This window comes from Giraffa tippelskirchi, chromosome 1 (genome assembly GCF_054371585.1).
Source record: "Giraffa tippelskirchi isolate mGirTip1 chromosome 1, T2T-mGirTip1v1.2.pri, whole genome shotgun sequence".
Classification (NCBI taxonomy): Eukaryota; Metazoa; Chordata; class Mammalia; order Artiodactyla; family Giraffidae; genus Giraffa; species Giraffa tippelskirchi.
The window spans coordinates 117,551,577-117,566,745 of NC_137275.1; the positions used below are offsets into that span (position 1 = coordinate 117,551,577).

The 15,169-nt window shown below is 41.2% G+C and overlaps 1 protein-coding gene across 13 annotated transcripts in view; it reads left to right on the top strand.

The window, feature by feature from the left end:
* The window catches only part of PRDM5 (PR/SET domain 5), a 261,033-nt gene that overhangs the window by 22,361 nt on the left and 223,503 nt on the right, over positions 1–15,169 (top strand). For 12 of the 13 annotated variants that reach the window (XM_081566398.1, XM_081566567.1, XM_081566951.1 and 9 more), the window contains one exon: positions 5,627–5,710. In XM_081566398.1, coding sequence (XP_081422524.1) covers positions 5,627–5,710 — 84 coding nt within the window. Of the gene's footprint in view, positions 1–5,626; positions 5,711–8,830; positions 8,961–10,691; positions 10,790–15,169 lie in introns of those variants that run through there. The other variant, XM_081567035.1, reaches the window with a different exon arrangement.

Sequence of the window (15,169 nt, forward strand, 5' to 3'; positions counted from 1 at the left end):
TCTTCCCATTCCCTTAAAAACAAAATAAATCAAAAAAACAGTTACTCTCTGAAGAGAACGAGCTCTTTGTTTGTGGTATATATCACTATCACTTTATTTAATGTGTTTCTTTTTTGGTGGTGGTGTTCAGTTGCTAAGTCATGTCCACACTTCTGCGATCCCATGGACTGTCCAGGAGACAGGCTCCTCTGTCCATGGGATTCTCTAGGTAAGAATACTGGAGTGGGTTGCCATTTCCTTCTCCAGGGGTTTTTCCCAACCTAGGGATTGAAGCCACGTCTCCTGCATCGCAGGTGATTCTTTACCACCGTGCCGCCAGGGAGCCCTATTTGTTCCTTTGTCTTCTGTATTTCTTCTAATCTTAGAGTTAGATATGTACTTAAACCACACATATAAAACGACACCACACTGACGTGTATTAAACACTTCTCTCTGCCCTCAGGATGCTTCTTCCGTTGCAGGAAGCAGGGCGGTCTCGGCGGTGGGAGACAGGAGGGACACAGGCGGCATCTCCTGCTCCTCTCTTAGGTGTCTCGCCTTGTGCTCCCTTCTAGATAGGAGGGTCTTCCCGGCGTCTGGTGAGAGACAGGACGAGGGGAAGAGGCCTGTGCACACTCACTTGCCCTCTGGAGGTGCCTGGAGAGTTTAGCAAACACCCCTGTCACATGTCCCTGTGACAGACACTGGGGAATGAAGGGCTGGAATGATTTATTTCATACTGTGTTTTAGCAGCAGGCATCTAATGTGGTCTTTCTCTTAGTAATACCAACACTGCAGCAGGTTTTCCACTGAAAAGATGTAACTGATAATCTGTAGGTTCAGACTGTATGAATACCTATTTTACTGTCATGCTTTTACCTAATGGTTTTAGCATTCATTTGATAATCTTTGCCTGAATCAGTTACATTATTGGGGATTCCCCTTGAATGTTCCTCCTCCTTTTGTAAATTAGATTCCTATGTAAAGAAGAGCTTGCCTTCATCGTTTACTGCCGTCTGGTTATCCTGCAATAGCATTATTGTTCAAAAGAGGACAAAATGCTTAGTTCTTTCTCTTTATTTTTATTGGCTATTATGGCAAAGGAGGTGTTTCAAAAATTCTTTTTTTCTCTTTCTGGCAATCACTATGGACTTAAGAATTTGTTAATGTTTCAATTACACTCTTATTCTCTTTGATTCTCAAATTGTTCTAAATTTGACCTATGGGCACTAGAATTTGAAAGCTGAAAGGAATCTTAGAAATCAGCTAATCCATATCTATGACTTCCCAGGTGCTTTAGTTGTAAAGGATCTGCCTGCCAGTGCAGGAGACACAGGTTTGATCCCTGGGTCGGGAAGATCCTGTGGAGAAGGAAATGACAACCCACTCCAGTATTCTTGCCTGGAAAATCCCATGGACGGAGGAGCCTGGCAGATTACAGTCCATGGTGTCGCAGAGTCAGAAATGACTGAGCGACTAAACAACAAGGAATGTTAGAAATCAGCAAATCTATATTTCTAAGTTTTGTAGCTGAGGAAACTGAAGCTCAGAAATCTGTTACACTCTATTGTGTCACAGATAATCAGTGGTAGAGCAGGGGTTAGGATCCAGATCTCTGGACTCCTCAATGCTTCCCTCACCGAGTGAAGCTTTCTGCAGTAAAGCTTGCTTTCACATTCTTGCCAATAATATTAGTCAAAATGACAGAAAATAGCCCACGTGTCTTCAGTCATACATTTCTTTAATAAAAGTTATTGTCTAGTCTGGTGGGTCCCAAGTTGAATGGATATTTATCTGCATGGTTTAGAAAGAGCAAAGAAGCACTGTTGTAATCTGAGCATTGAGCCCGTCTGAGAAGTGAGTTTGACTTGGACAGTTTGGTGTTTGCAGGTTGAATTTGTCTTACAGTCACATTTAATTTGATCTGCACAGAATTTTGGAAACTTGAAATTCATTGCCTATACAAATATAAATATATAATAGTAGTGATTTCATGTACAAATTTAAATTGTTGGTTTCACTAAAAACATTCAGTTGGAGTTGAAAACATTCAGTTGGAGTTGAAAAGCTTTTTAAATGTGCATGTCCCTCCACCTCTCCTCCTGGCCACTACCTGCTCTATCCTGTATATATTTTTGTTTCATGTTGTGCTGCTTTCCCACCTCATCTCGTAAGCATTTGGATTAGTGATTCTTTAGATAGTTAGTTGGAAGCAAGGAATTCTAGGAAGATTTCTTGAATATAGTCACAGGTTGAAGGTAGTAATAGTCAGACACACTAACAGCAAGAAAATGGTAGAGTTGATAGTTTTTTTTTTGCTGCTAGTATGAGATCTTCAACAGGTAAATCATAAAGTAAAACCAATGATGACAAGAAGTCAGCTAGAAATTTTTGAAATTTTCAAGGAGATAGTTTGAAATGTTGCTTTCCTTCTAGTCATTAATTATGAAGCTCATATTAGGTGTTGAATAGGCTCATGCACCTGGTCAGAAAGACCCTCTAGAGAGGGGAATGGCAACCCACTCCAGTATTGCCTGGGAAATCCCAGGGACAGAGGATCTGGTGGGCTGTGGTCCATGGGGTTGCAAAGAGCAACTGAAAACACACATGTATGTATAATTTATATTATGATGAATCCTATGAAGTTTTCATGTATCAAAAATGGTCAAATAGTAGCAATTTCATGCAGTTCAAACAGAAGAAAAAAGGCACCTGTACATGGGGTGAGCGTTCTGCATCTCCCTCCATCATGGTGCGCCCTGCATCTCCCTCCATTGGGTGAGCGCCCTGCATCTCCCTCCATCGGCACATGGCCCAGGCCAGGCTGGAGCCCGCTGAGGCGGGAGAGGCTCGCTCTCAGAGGGACCACAGAGAATGGTTAGTGAACAAAGCTGTGTGTACATCACAATTATGATTATGAGAAAGTGCAGCTTGTGTAGTAGAAATGACAGTGGACAAAGAGAGAACGGGGCTGGATCGCAGGTGCTGGGATTCTTAGCGGAAGGCTAAGCATGGCTCCAGTAAGTATAGACATTTCATCAAAAGCTGAATATAAATTGTTTTAATTACCTTCAGTGTTTCTTACCACAAGTATGTGGATAGCTAAGAGTTAACAATTGATATTTTATAATCTTGCAGCCACTCAAGTAAAAACCGCTTGCAGAAACCAAAGCACTTGCAACCACTTGCAGAAACTCAAGTGTATTTGATCACATCATCCCAGTGTACTGACTAGTGTGCTTTGAAGGCAATTTTACCAAATCCAGAGAGCTAAATATAAATTTATCTCCTCTATCTGAATTTTATGTCAGTGTATTTGAAATTGAATTGCAGCCCATTGGTGCGTTGTGAAATTAATTTTATTATTCACTTTTGTCAAAACTAGTGTTTTTTCAAAAGTGAAGTAAAATCTAGTAGAAAATATGAAATACATTGTACAGAGTAAAGGCAGTGTTATTTCAAGAAGTTTACATTTTAGTTTTTAAAATGTGTTTCTGTGTACAGTTGACCTTTGAACAACATGGGAGTTAATCCACACATAACGTATAGTTGGCCCTCCACATCTGCAGTTCTTCCACACCTGTGAATTCAACCAACCAGGATGATGTGATTAAAGTATCCATGTTTAAGTGGACCCACATAATTCAAACTGTGTTAAGGGTCAGTTGTGTATATGTGAATATACTGGAATGAGATGCAGAATGTATTTCTTGGCTCAAGTAAAAAATTTGAAAGCCATATTTATTATAGTTTCGTAGTTTGATTTTATGACAAAGTGATTGCTCACTATTAGTAGCAAAGCTTTAAACTCACATTCCTGATTCTTATTTTGAGTTTTCAAAGCTTAAGAACTTTAATAATCTTACTAGATCTGCATCTAAGCAGGCGTTTTTCCCCTAATCCCAGTCATTTACTTGGGTTTCTGTCTCTTTTCAGTCATTTGAACACTGCTTAATTGCTCAATACAATTTTCTGTTCCCTTTAGATTTGTACCATGGAGAGGAACTGACTGGTATGGGTAGATCTCTTTGGAAAATGTGTACTCACATGGTTTTCTTCTGCAGTAGTTGATAAAGGCTAAATATATGACGAAGTGGAGTGAAAAGTTGAACTATATATGCATTAATACCAAATCCTCAAATTTATTGCCCAAAACACACCTTAATACTTGGTTTCTGTCTTCGAGGTTGGCTGAAATAGCCAAATAGCAATGTGCCTATTGGTGTACTTGTTTTTGGTTTATTTAGGATGATAGTTTTGATTTCAGGAGTCTTTCTAGCATTTTCTGCCTCCTAGTTAACATTCAGCAATAGATCTTCCAGACTCTGCTGTTACTTGTGACTTCTCAGAACCTCTTTCCTTTAGCTGCCTGGGTGGTTGTTACTGTTTAGTCGCTAAGTCGTGTCTGATTCTGCGACCTCGTGCACTGTAGCCTGCCAGGCTCCTCTGCCCGTGGGATTCTCCAGGCAAGAACACTGGTGTCGGTTGCCATTTCCTTCTCCAGGGAATCTTCCTGACCCAGGGATCGAACTCCCGCCTCCTGCATTGGCAGGCAGATTCTTCACCACTGAGCCACCAGGGAACTGGGTTAGCTAGTTGTACTTCCTTTAAGCTTTGACACTTAACTGTTGTCAGGAGTTGGGTTTTCTGTTGTTCATTAAGTCATTTATATTCCTTGAAACACTATTTTGGTAGTTTTTTTCCCCCCTTAACAGTGTTCATCAGAAGTTCCTCCATGTTCTTATGGAGGGAAGGGTTCTACTGTAGAATAGTCCCAGGAAGGTCTGGAGGAGGCTCACAAGGACATGCGGATCTCGTGTCTTCTCTGTGCCATGTCTGTGACGTGTTTGGCTGGACAAGCATGACCCCATCCCAGTCCCTCCAGTCCCTGCTTGACTGCCTCAGTTGTAAAAACAGTTTTGCTCACCATTCACCCTGCCTCACAGATCCCTGCTGGGGCCACTCCTGGTTTCGCCAGCAGTTCTTACCTGGGAATTTGTCCATACACAGCTTCCCACATCCCACTCCCAGAGATTCTGATTTTAATAAGCTCATGATTCTGAATTTGAAACAAGCAACCCTGGTGAATGAATCTCTTGATGGTGATTCAAAGCTCTTGCTTGGAGAAGCCCTGGTTCATGGAGTGCCTCCTTGGTTGATTGAAGGATTGGCAGGAGAATTTAAACTTTATTATGAACAGTCTTCCTTTGAGAATGGCAAGCCTACTTCTTTTGTGTTCATAATTGGGATGAATTTATGATTTTTATGGGAATCAGGTGATTTTCTGCCTGGTAGGCTTGTCTCTCAAGTCAGGCAATACTCTGCTTCTCATGGCTGCAGAGCTTTGAAACATTAAAGTATGATGTTCAGAGCCTTGTCAGAATTTAAATGTTGAGCAGTTTAACCCTTTTATGTTGACTCCTGTGTTGTCATTTCAGGCTCTTTAGCTAAAAATAGATTAAGTTGGATTTTAGATATGTAAGTATTTTTTGTTGGGTAAATTATTTAATATTTTAAATGTGTTTCAATCATTGGGCAGTAAGATTTAGAAAAAAAATTTTTCCAGAAGAGAAATAATAGTTTATTTTTGTATCTTGATTATTGATTATTGTACTAATTCATTTTCAATATAATCGTTACTACTCAGGGTGAAAAGTTTGGACCATTTGCTGGAGAGAAGAGAATGCCTGAAGATTTGGATGAAAATATGGATTACAGATTGATGTGGGAGGTGAGGATGTGATTATATTTAAATATTTTAAAATATGTTTCTCTTTGTACTATTTAATTCATTTATAAGGTTAAGTTAATAGATATTGATACCAGTTGACTATTTAAGCATTGAATGTTTTAGTTTTAAGGAACCCGAGTACCTTGAGAGTTTAGCATTTTAAAAAAAACTATTGAAATATATAACTAGATAATTACTTTATAACTCTGAATCAGTTTATATACTTCATCATTGAAACTATTTAATTAATTAATTTGTTTGTTTGCCTTCGCCAGTTCTTATTTGCAGCATGTGAGATCTTCAATCTTTGCTGTGGCATGTGGGATTTTTTTAGCTGCTGCATGTGAACTCTTACTTGTGGCGTATGGGATCCAGTCCCCTGACTAGGGATTGAACCTGGACCCCCTGCATTGGGAGCCTGGCGTCTTAGCCACTGGACCACCAGGAAGGTCACTGTACTTCATTAAAAATAAGTCGTCCATGAATAAGGATGTTTGGATTTCAAAATAAGCATATTCTTTCTGTGGATTTAGAATTTGATTTCTGAGAATGAAATTATATTTTTTGTTTAACTTTTATTTCCCAATTGCAGTTCTAATTGCAAAGAAACATTTCTGAGCTTTATATTGGAATGAAAATCCCAGCTTAAAATGTACCTTACTTTTAAAAACATATATTTAAAGAACTATGACACTGTAGATAGTCTTTTGCAATCTAAAGTCTTCCTAATGCAGGATGCACATGTGTGTATATTATGCATATATTTCGAGAATTTTCATCCTAGCTTATGCCACTTACTTTCATTACTGTTCTTTTCTAATCTTTAGAAAAAGAAGGGCCTAGGGAGTGGAAATAGAAAAAACAGGTGTGGATACTGTTCAATAAAAAGCTGGAAAAGGAAACTCAGTCCCAAGAATTTTATTTAGTGGATTCCATGAGGAGGGTGGGAGCTGAGATATGTGTGGATGGGGCTGAGAGAAGTAGGATCAGTAAATTGGAAAGGGATACAGTGCTGGACCAGAGAGCTACGCATACAATGTCTCCCTGAATGTGCAGTTAGGATCACGAGAAAAACAGAGATGTGTGGGTATAGGGAGGTGTGTGTGTTTCGCCCAAGGAATTGGCTTACATGATTGTTGGGGTGGCACGTTGGAACCTGTAGGCTGGAAACTCAGATAGGAGTTAATACTCCAGTCTTGAGGAAGAACTTCTCGAGCATACTTCACTTTTTGCAGTTAAGTCCTTTGGTTTGGTCAAAGGCCACGCACAGTGTTGATAGTAATCTCCTTTATTTAAAGTCAGCTGATGGTAGATGTTAGCCCCATCTATAAAACACCTTCAGCAAAACCTAGATTACTATTTGATCAAATAACTGGATACTGTCATCTGGCCAAATTGACACACAAAACTGTACTATCTGAAAGCAAAATAGATTTTTAAGCATCACCGTATTGCTGAAACTACTGGATGTTGGGACTGGGGTTGCTTGAGAAGGAGATTGTTGAAAGATTTCTGAAGTGCAGGTGATGGAAAATGGAAATTTTATAGTCTTTAAGTGGAAAATGTTACTGGTTTACCTTAATTTAATATGCTGTTTTAATTGTTTATGTTTATAAACCTAAAAATATTTCTAATGCCCTTAACTGTTTTTCTGGGCTTCCCTGTTGGCTTAGACGGTAAAATGTCTGCCTGTAATGTGGGAGACCTGGGTTTGATCCCTGGGTTGGGAAGATCCCCTGGAGAAGGAAATGGCAACCCACTCCAGTACTCTTGCCTGGAAAATTCCATGGATGGAGGAGCCTGGTAGCCTACAGTCCATGGGGTCGCAAAGAGTCGGACATGGCTAAGTGACTTCACTGGGTTTCTGTTTTTCTATAGGATCTTAACTTTCTCAGCAGTTAATTTTTTTTTACCATAAAGATTTTCAAAAATAAAACATTTATGTGACAAAATAACTTCAATAAGCCATAAATGATAAAACATCAATTATTAAAGAGGCCATGAATGACTTTTGATATTTGTTTTATTGTCTCTTAAAAGTTTTAATGTAGTGGTCAGGCTAATATCTTGCACAGCTGGTAATGCTAAGCAGATAATGATTATCATTTTTATTTTGAAAAAGAAGTCTTCCATATGGGAAAGTTAAGGAGGCTGCCAGTGCTACAGTAGACCATCTTTGCATTATGTATTCCTGTGGTTCTGTGATATCTTTATTGTTTGTTTTTACATACCAATAATATAGTTCTCCCACTTTTCTACCCAAAGAGCTATTGATTATAAAATCATTCTATGTTCAGGTAGTGTTATACTCACGTAATGATTGCTATTCTCTGTCTTCTTTTACTTTTTATTTTATGCCTGTTTTGATTAAACAATATTTGTACTTGTGACCCAGTTCAGAAGGGTATTGGTGAAGAGTCTCCCTGTCCCCCACAAGCCCTCTCTTTTCACCTAAGACCTTGGATTCCTTTAATCCATGGTTCATTTGCCTTCTCCCTCTTGGACTCCTTCCTTCCGAGTCTGGTCTTCAGGGTGGCTTGTTGCTGGGGTCTGCGCTGTCCTCTTGCGCTGCTGGGCAGGGCAGAGGACTCTCTCAGTGTTAGATCTTCTTAGGGGAGCATTTGAAAAACAATGAACACACCATCTGAACTGCAGCAAAGGTTTGCTGCTTGCTAGTTTTAGTTCTGTTCCTTACTATGTCAATGGAGAGAGCGGCTTCCTAACCTTGAGATGTATTCTTAAAATCCATTTTTGCTATTTTAGCTTTGGAGCTGCCAGGATTCAGAGGGTACACAGAGAAAGGAGGATGATGGGTCTACCTCAGTCTTCCCCTCTTGGAACCCTTTGAACCCTCTCAAAGGGAGATAGTGAGCCTTCCCTCCTCTGTGGGTAAATTGGGCCCAATTACTTAAGTCATTTCCAACAGTGGTAAAGAATACGCCTGCCAATGCAGGAGATGCAGGTTCAATCCATGGGTTGGGAAGATCCCCTGGAAAAGGGAATAGTAACCCCCTCCAGTATTCTTATGTGGGAAATCCCATGGACAGAGGAGCCTGGCAGACTGCAGTCTCTGAGGTCACAAAAGAGTCAGACACAACTTAGTGACTAAATACACATAGTACACCCAGTAGCTCTGAGTGAACCACTTGCAGCTCTCAGATGTGTGGCCCTTCTCAAGCCAGTGATTACCTGTGTTGTGGTTATGGAACGTGAGCCAGGGAGTGGTGTGGTGTCTGCAAACTGACGTCATGTAAGAGGGCACGTAGCGTAAGAGCTCTTTGTCAGTTTGTCTTTTGGTTATGGTGCCCACAGTTATGGTGGACAAGGCCAGGGGCCCCGAAGTGGCCATTCACAGCAGAAGTCTTGGAGGGACCAGTGAGGACTGTGCTTACTGGTGTGCGTGAGTCCCTGTTAGTGTGGGCCAGGAGTAGAGGGGCCTGAGGGTTCAGTGGGAGCACTGACTTTGTCTGCTGCAGCCTCCCCTCTCCCTGCTGAGGGGCAGCTTGGTGCTGCCTGATGCCCACTGCTCAGGGCATTCACCGGCACCTACACCTCCCACTGTGTTGGCCACCAGGATTTGAGATTGGGGTCTGAAGAGACTGTCTCCTCTGTCTTTAAGTCTCCTTGATACCTCAGGGTTTTGCATTACTAAAGGAATTCTGGATTTCTGAAGCCTCAGGCCAATTATAGAGCTTGAAGTTGGAAGCCAGTGCTCCATCATAAATGTTTCTCATTGTTAGTTTGGTGGAATGTGTGCAGTTGTCAGTATTGTATTCTATTCCTTCCTTAAGTAGAAGTCTTTCTGCATAATTTTTCCAAGGTGGTTTGGAGTCTGAGATACATTTTCTTCTGTTCTCTACCTGCTCAGACTTGGTCTAAGACCAAAATCCGTTGAAGTAATGTTGCTAAAACTCTCAATAATCTTTGTTTTCACATCTCCAGGATCTTCTCTTTTTATAGTATTTTCTTCAGTATTCCAAACTACAGCTCGAATACCTTTTCTCTAGGCGCTGTCTCTTATTCTAGCATGTGTCTTTAAGTACCTTTATGTTGTGTGGACTTCCCTAGTCGCTCAGCGGTAAAGAATCCACAGGAGATGTGGGTTCGATTTCTGGGTCAGGAAGATCCCCTGGAAATTGGCCACCACTCCAGTATTCTTGTCGGGGAAAACCCATGGACGGAAGGAGCCTGGTGGGCCACAGTCCTTGGGGTTGCAAAAGAGTCAGACACAACATAGTGACTAAACACAGTCCACCTATAGATTACAACACAGACTGTGCATTTCATCGCTACCTGCTCAGTCTGTTATTCAGGTATTCCAGAGTGACTGTTGATGAATCCAGTGTCTTCTAGAAGCCTCCAAATGGCTCTGCTCTGTTGGCAGGGCATCTTCCCTTCTTTTTCTGGAGCATCCTCTTGCATTGTCTGCAAGGGATTTTTTTTGCGTGGAAACTGGCCTGGGAAGTTCTCACAACTTGGCCTTGTTCTGATGTTTCCAGTTGAGTCATTTATTCCCAAACTTTCCATCTATTCTGAGATCACAAAGTTCTCAACTCCATTCCTCTCTCTCTCTCCCGCTCGTTATGGGTTTGTTTTCTGGTCAGTCTTTGAAGATCTCAGCTGAGGTAGGGTGTTCAGTGGTGTGATCTGGGCCAGGTTGAAGCAGGATACCCTGCCCTGGGTGTAGTACTGCTGGGTGGTCCCTCTGTGGGCAGAGAGTTCTTACAGTTAGCCAGCGATAAACTCACATGCAGGATCCCAAAGAACCAGATGACAGCCAGAGATTCCAATGAGATATCCCAGTCCTGGGTGATGTTTTTATTAAAAAAAATCAAATCTCTTTTACTTAGATTGATTTTTTTTGCTATTGTGTCATCTATAACTTAGTAGAAAAATATCTATCTCAATACAAGAACAATAGGAAAAAAACATAACACTGTTTGAACTTTGCTGCTTAAATTGTCCTGCTCTTAACCTAAAGGAACTGCAGTCTTGTAAGGGTTCCAGAGGTAACTCATGGTGGGATACCACGAGTACAGTACGAATAGCCTGCTTCACCTGCATGAGCCTGACTTAAAGGTATTTAAACAGTTTTACTGTTGTTTACTTTTCTGAATCTGTTCCCTTGAAGATTAATGAGGAAAGCTGTATTTTTTACATCTGAAAGTGAAAGTCCATTAGTTGTATCCTACTCTTTGCGACCCCACGGACTATAGCCCACCAGGCTCCTCTGTCCCTGTCTGGGGATTCTCCAGGCAAGAACACTGGAGTGGGTTGCCATGCCCTCCTCCAGGGGATCTTAGGCTAGTGGAATTACCAGGGCAATTAGTCATTACAGTTTACTAGATAGCTGTGAATTATAAAATGCAGAATATCAAATTATCATAACTTTATTTATTTTGGTCAGCAGAAATGATTTTGTACCTCTCAGTAAATGTTTTAAAAAAAATGTAGCTATCAGAATTATAAGATGATAAGATATTCAGGTGTATTTGTAAGAATTGTTAATATCCTACAGTTATAGTAAACTATTCGGTTCAGTACAGTCACTCAGTCATGTCCAACTTCTTGTGACCCCATGAATTGCAGCATGCCAGGCCTCCCTGTCTATCACCAATTCCTGGATTCTACCAAAACCCATGTCCATTGAGTCGGTGATGCCATCCAGCCATCTCATCCTCTGTCGTCCCCTTCTCCACCTGCCCCCAATCCTTCCCAGCATTAGGGTCTTTTCCAATGAGTCAACTCTTCGCATGAGGTGGCCAAAGTATTGGAGTTTCAGCTTCAAAATCAGTCCTTCCAGTGAACACCCAGGACTGATCTCCTTTACGATGGACTGGTTGGATCTCCTTGCAGTCCAAGGGACTGTCAAGAGTCTTCTCCAACACCACAGTCCAAAAGCATCAATTCTTCGGTGCTCAGCTTTCTTTACAGTCCGACTCTAACATCCATACATGACTACTGGAAAAACCATAGCCTTAACTAGACGGACCTTTGTTGGCAAAGTAATGCCTCTGCTTTTAAATATGCTATCTAGGTTGGTCATAACTTTCCTTCCAAGAAGTAAGCGTCTTTTAATTTCATGGCTGCAATCACCATCAGCAGTGATTTTGAAGCCCAAAAAAATAAAATCTGACACTGTTTCCACTGTTTCCCCATTTATTTCCCATGAAGTGATGGGACCAGATGCCATAATCTTAGTTTTCTGAACGTTGAGCTTTAAGCCAACTTTTTCACTCTCCTCTTTCACTTTCATCAAGAGGCTCTTTAGTTCTTCTTCACTTTCTGCCATAAGGGTGGTGTCGTCTGCATATCTGAGGTTATTGATATATCTCCCGGCAATCTTGATTCCAGCTTGCGTTTCTTCCAGCCCAGCGTTTCTCATGATGTACTCTGCATATAAGTTAAATAAGCAGGCTGATGATATACAGCCTTGATGTACTCCTTTTCCTATTTGGAACCAGTCTGTTGTTCCATGTCCAGTACTAACTGTTGCTTCCTGACTTGCATACAGGTTTCTCAAGAGACAGGTCAGATGGTCTGGTATTCCCATCTCTTTCAGAATTTTCCACAGTTTATTGTGATCCACACAGTCAAAGGCTTTGGCATAGTCAATAAAGCAGAAATAGCTGTTTTTCTGGAACTCTCTTGCTTTTTTGATGATCCAGTGGATGTTGGCAATTTGATCTCTGGTTCCTCTGCCTTTTCTAAAACCAGCTTGAACATCTGGAAGTTCACAGTTCACGTATTGCTGAAGCCTGGCTTGGAGAATTTTGAGCATTAGTTTACTAGTGCATGAGATGAGTGCACTTGTGCAGTAGTTTGAGCATTCTTTGGCATTGCCTTTCTTTGGAATTGAAATGAAAACTGACCTTTTCCAGTCCTGTGGCCACTGCTGAGTTTTCCAAATTTGCTGGCATATTGAGTGCAGCACTTTCACAGCATCACCTTTGAGGATTTGAAGTAGCTCAACTGGAATTCCATCACCTCCACTAGCTTTGTTCGTAGTAATGCTTTCTAAGGCCCATTTGACTTCACATTCCAGGATGTCAGGCTCTAGGTGAGTGATCACACCATCATTATTATCTGGGTCTTGAAGATCTTTTTTGTACAGTTCTCTGTGTATTCTTGCCACCTCTTCTTAATATCTTCTTCTTCTGTTAGGTCCATACCATTTCTGTCCTTTATCGAGCCCATCTTTGCATGAAATTTTCCCTTGGTATCTCTAATTTTCTTGAAGAGATCTCTAGTCTTTCCCATTTTGTTGTTTTCTTCTATTTCTCTGCATTGATCGCTGAGGAAGGCTTTCTTATCTCTCCCTGCTATCCTTTGGAACTCTGCATTCAGATGGGACTATCTTTCCTTTTCTCCTTTGCTTTTCACTTCTCTTCTTTTCACAGCTATATGTAAGGCCTCCTAAGACAGCCATTTTGCTTTTTTGCATTTCTTTTCCATGGGGATGATCTTGATCCCCGTCTCCTGTACAATGTCATGAACCTCTGTCCATAGTTCATCAGGCATTCTGTCTATCAGATCTAGTCCCTTAAATCTATTTGTCACTTCCACTGTATAATCATCAGGGATTTAATTTAGGTCATATGTGAATGGTCTAGTGGTTTTCCCTACTTTCTTCAATTTCAGTCTGAATTTGGCAATAAGGACTTCATGATCTGAGCCACAGTCCGCTCCCGGTCTTGTTTTTGCTGACTGTATAAAGCTTCTCCATCTTTGGCTGCATAGAATATAATCAGTCTGATTTCGGTGCTGACCATCTGGTGATGTCCATGTGTAGAGTCTTCTGTTGTGTTGTTGGAAGAGGGTGTTTACTATGACCAGTGGTTTCTCTTGGCAAAACTATTAGCCTTTGCCCTGCTTCATTCTGTACTCCAAGGCCAAGTTTGCTTGTTACTGCGCCAGGTGTTTCCTGACTTCCTACTTTTGCAATCCAGTCCCCTATAATGAAAAGGACATCTTGTTTGGATGTTAGTTCTAAAAGGTCTTGTATGTCTTCATAGAACTGTTCAAGTTCAGCTTCTTCAGCGTCCCTGGTCGGGGCGTAGACTTGGATTGCTGTGATATTGAATGGATTGCCTTGGAAACGAACAGAGATCATTCTGTCGTTTTTGAGATTGCATCCAAGTACTGCATTTCGGACTCTTTTGTTGCCAATGATGGCTACTCCATTTCTTCTAAGGGATTCCTGCCCACAGTAGTAGATATAATGGTCATCTGAGTAAAATTCACCCATTCCAGTCCATCTTAGTTTGCTGATTCCTAGAATGTTGATGTTCACTCTTGCCATCTCCTGTATGACCACTTCCAATTTGCCTTGGTTCATGGACCTAATATTCCAGGTTCCTGTGCAATATTGCTCTTTACAGCATTGGACTTAGCTTCTATCCCCAGTCACATCCACAGCTGGGTATTGTTTTTGCTTTGGCTCCGTCTCTTCATTCTTTCTGGAGTTATTTCTCCACTGATCTCCAGTAACATATTGGGCACCTACCGACCTGGGGAGTTCCTCTTTCAGTGTCCTATCTTTTTGCCTTTTCATACTGTTCATGGGGTTCTCAAGGGAAGAATACTGAAGTGGTTTGCCATGCCCTTCTCCAGTGGACCACATTCTGTCAGAAATGTAAGAATTGTTAATATCCTACAGTAACAGTAAACTGTTATTTCAACATAAATGTACATACCGGATGAACTGGGGCCCCTTTTTTAATTGGCCAAATAAATATAGATTGTTCTTGGAAACTTCCTTCCCAACCTCCTTTCTCCACTTCACTTATGCATTGATGATTCTTACTCATTAATAACCCCTCTTTGGTTCTAACAAAGAAAGAGCAGGTAGGAGCCAGGTGAAGACTAAATACCCACCTTACTAATGAGGTGTATATGTGGTATATATTACATGAGCATATAATAACTCTTTTAAGTTCATGGCTCCAAAAAGTTGAATTGGTGAATATGACTGGGATCCTCAGTTTGAATGGAGACTTTATACTCTGCTTCTTGAAACTTGCCCTGTAGACCAGAAGTGTACAGCGTGGACACTTCATACTCTGCTTCTTAAATCTTGGTCTTTGTGGGCAAGAGTTGGGCCTGCAGTTTAGATTCAGAATGTAAATGCCATCAGTCATGTCATGGAGAGTTGTGGCCTGACTCACAGGTTCAGTTTGCAGCATATCAGAGAGCATGGGAGAGAGACAGGTGTGCAGCCTGTGGTGAAAGGCATGTCCCGAGTCTGATGGTAGGTCTGCTCGCTGCCCAGTAGGGACCTGGGCCTGGGGAGGAGGGACTGGCAGTGTCTTAGCAAGCGCTGAAGAGAGGGAGTCGTGAAGGAGAGAAACTCAAAAGTATAGTTCTGCTTATTTCTCTATCATGGAGGAAAAAAACGAAGGAATGTTTGCTGAGGATACACACACACACACACACACACAGAATTAGCCTTTCTCTTTT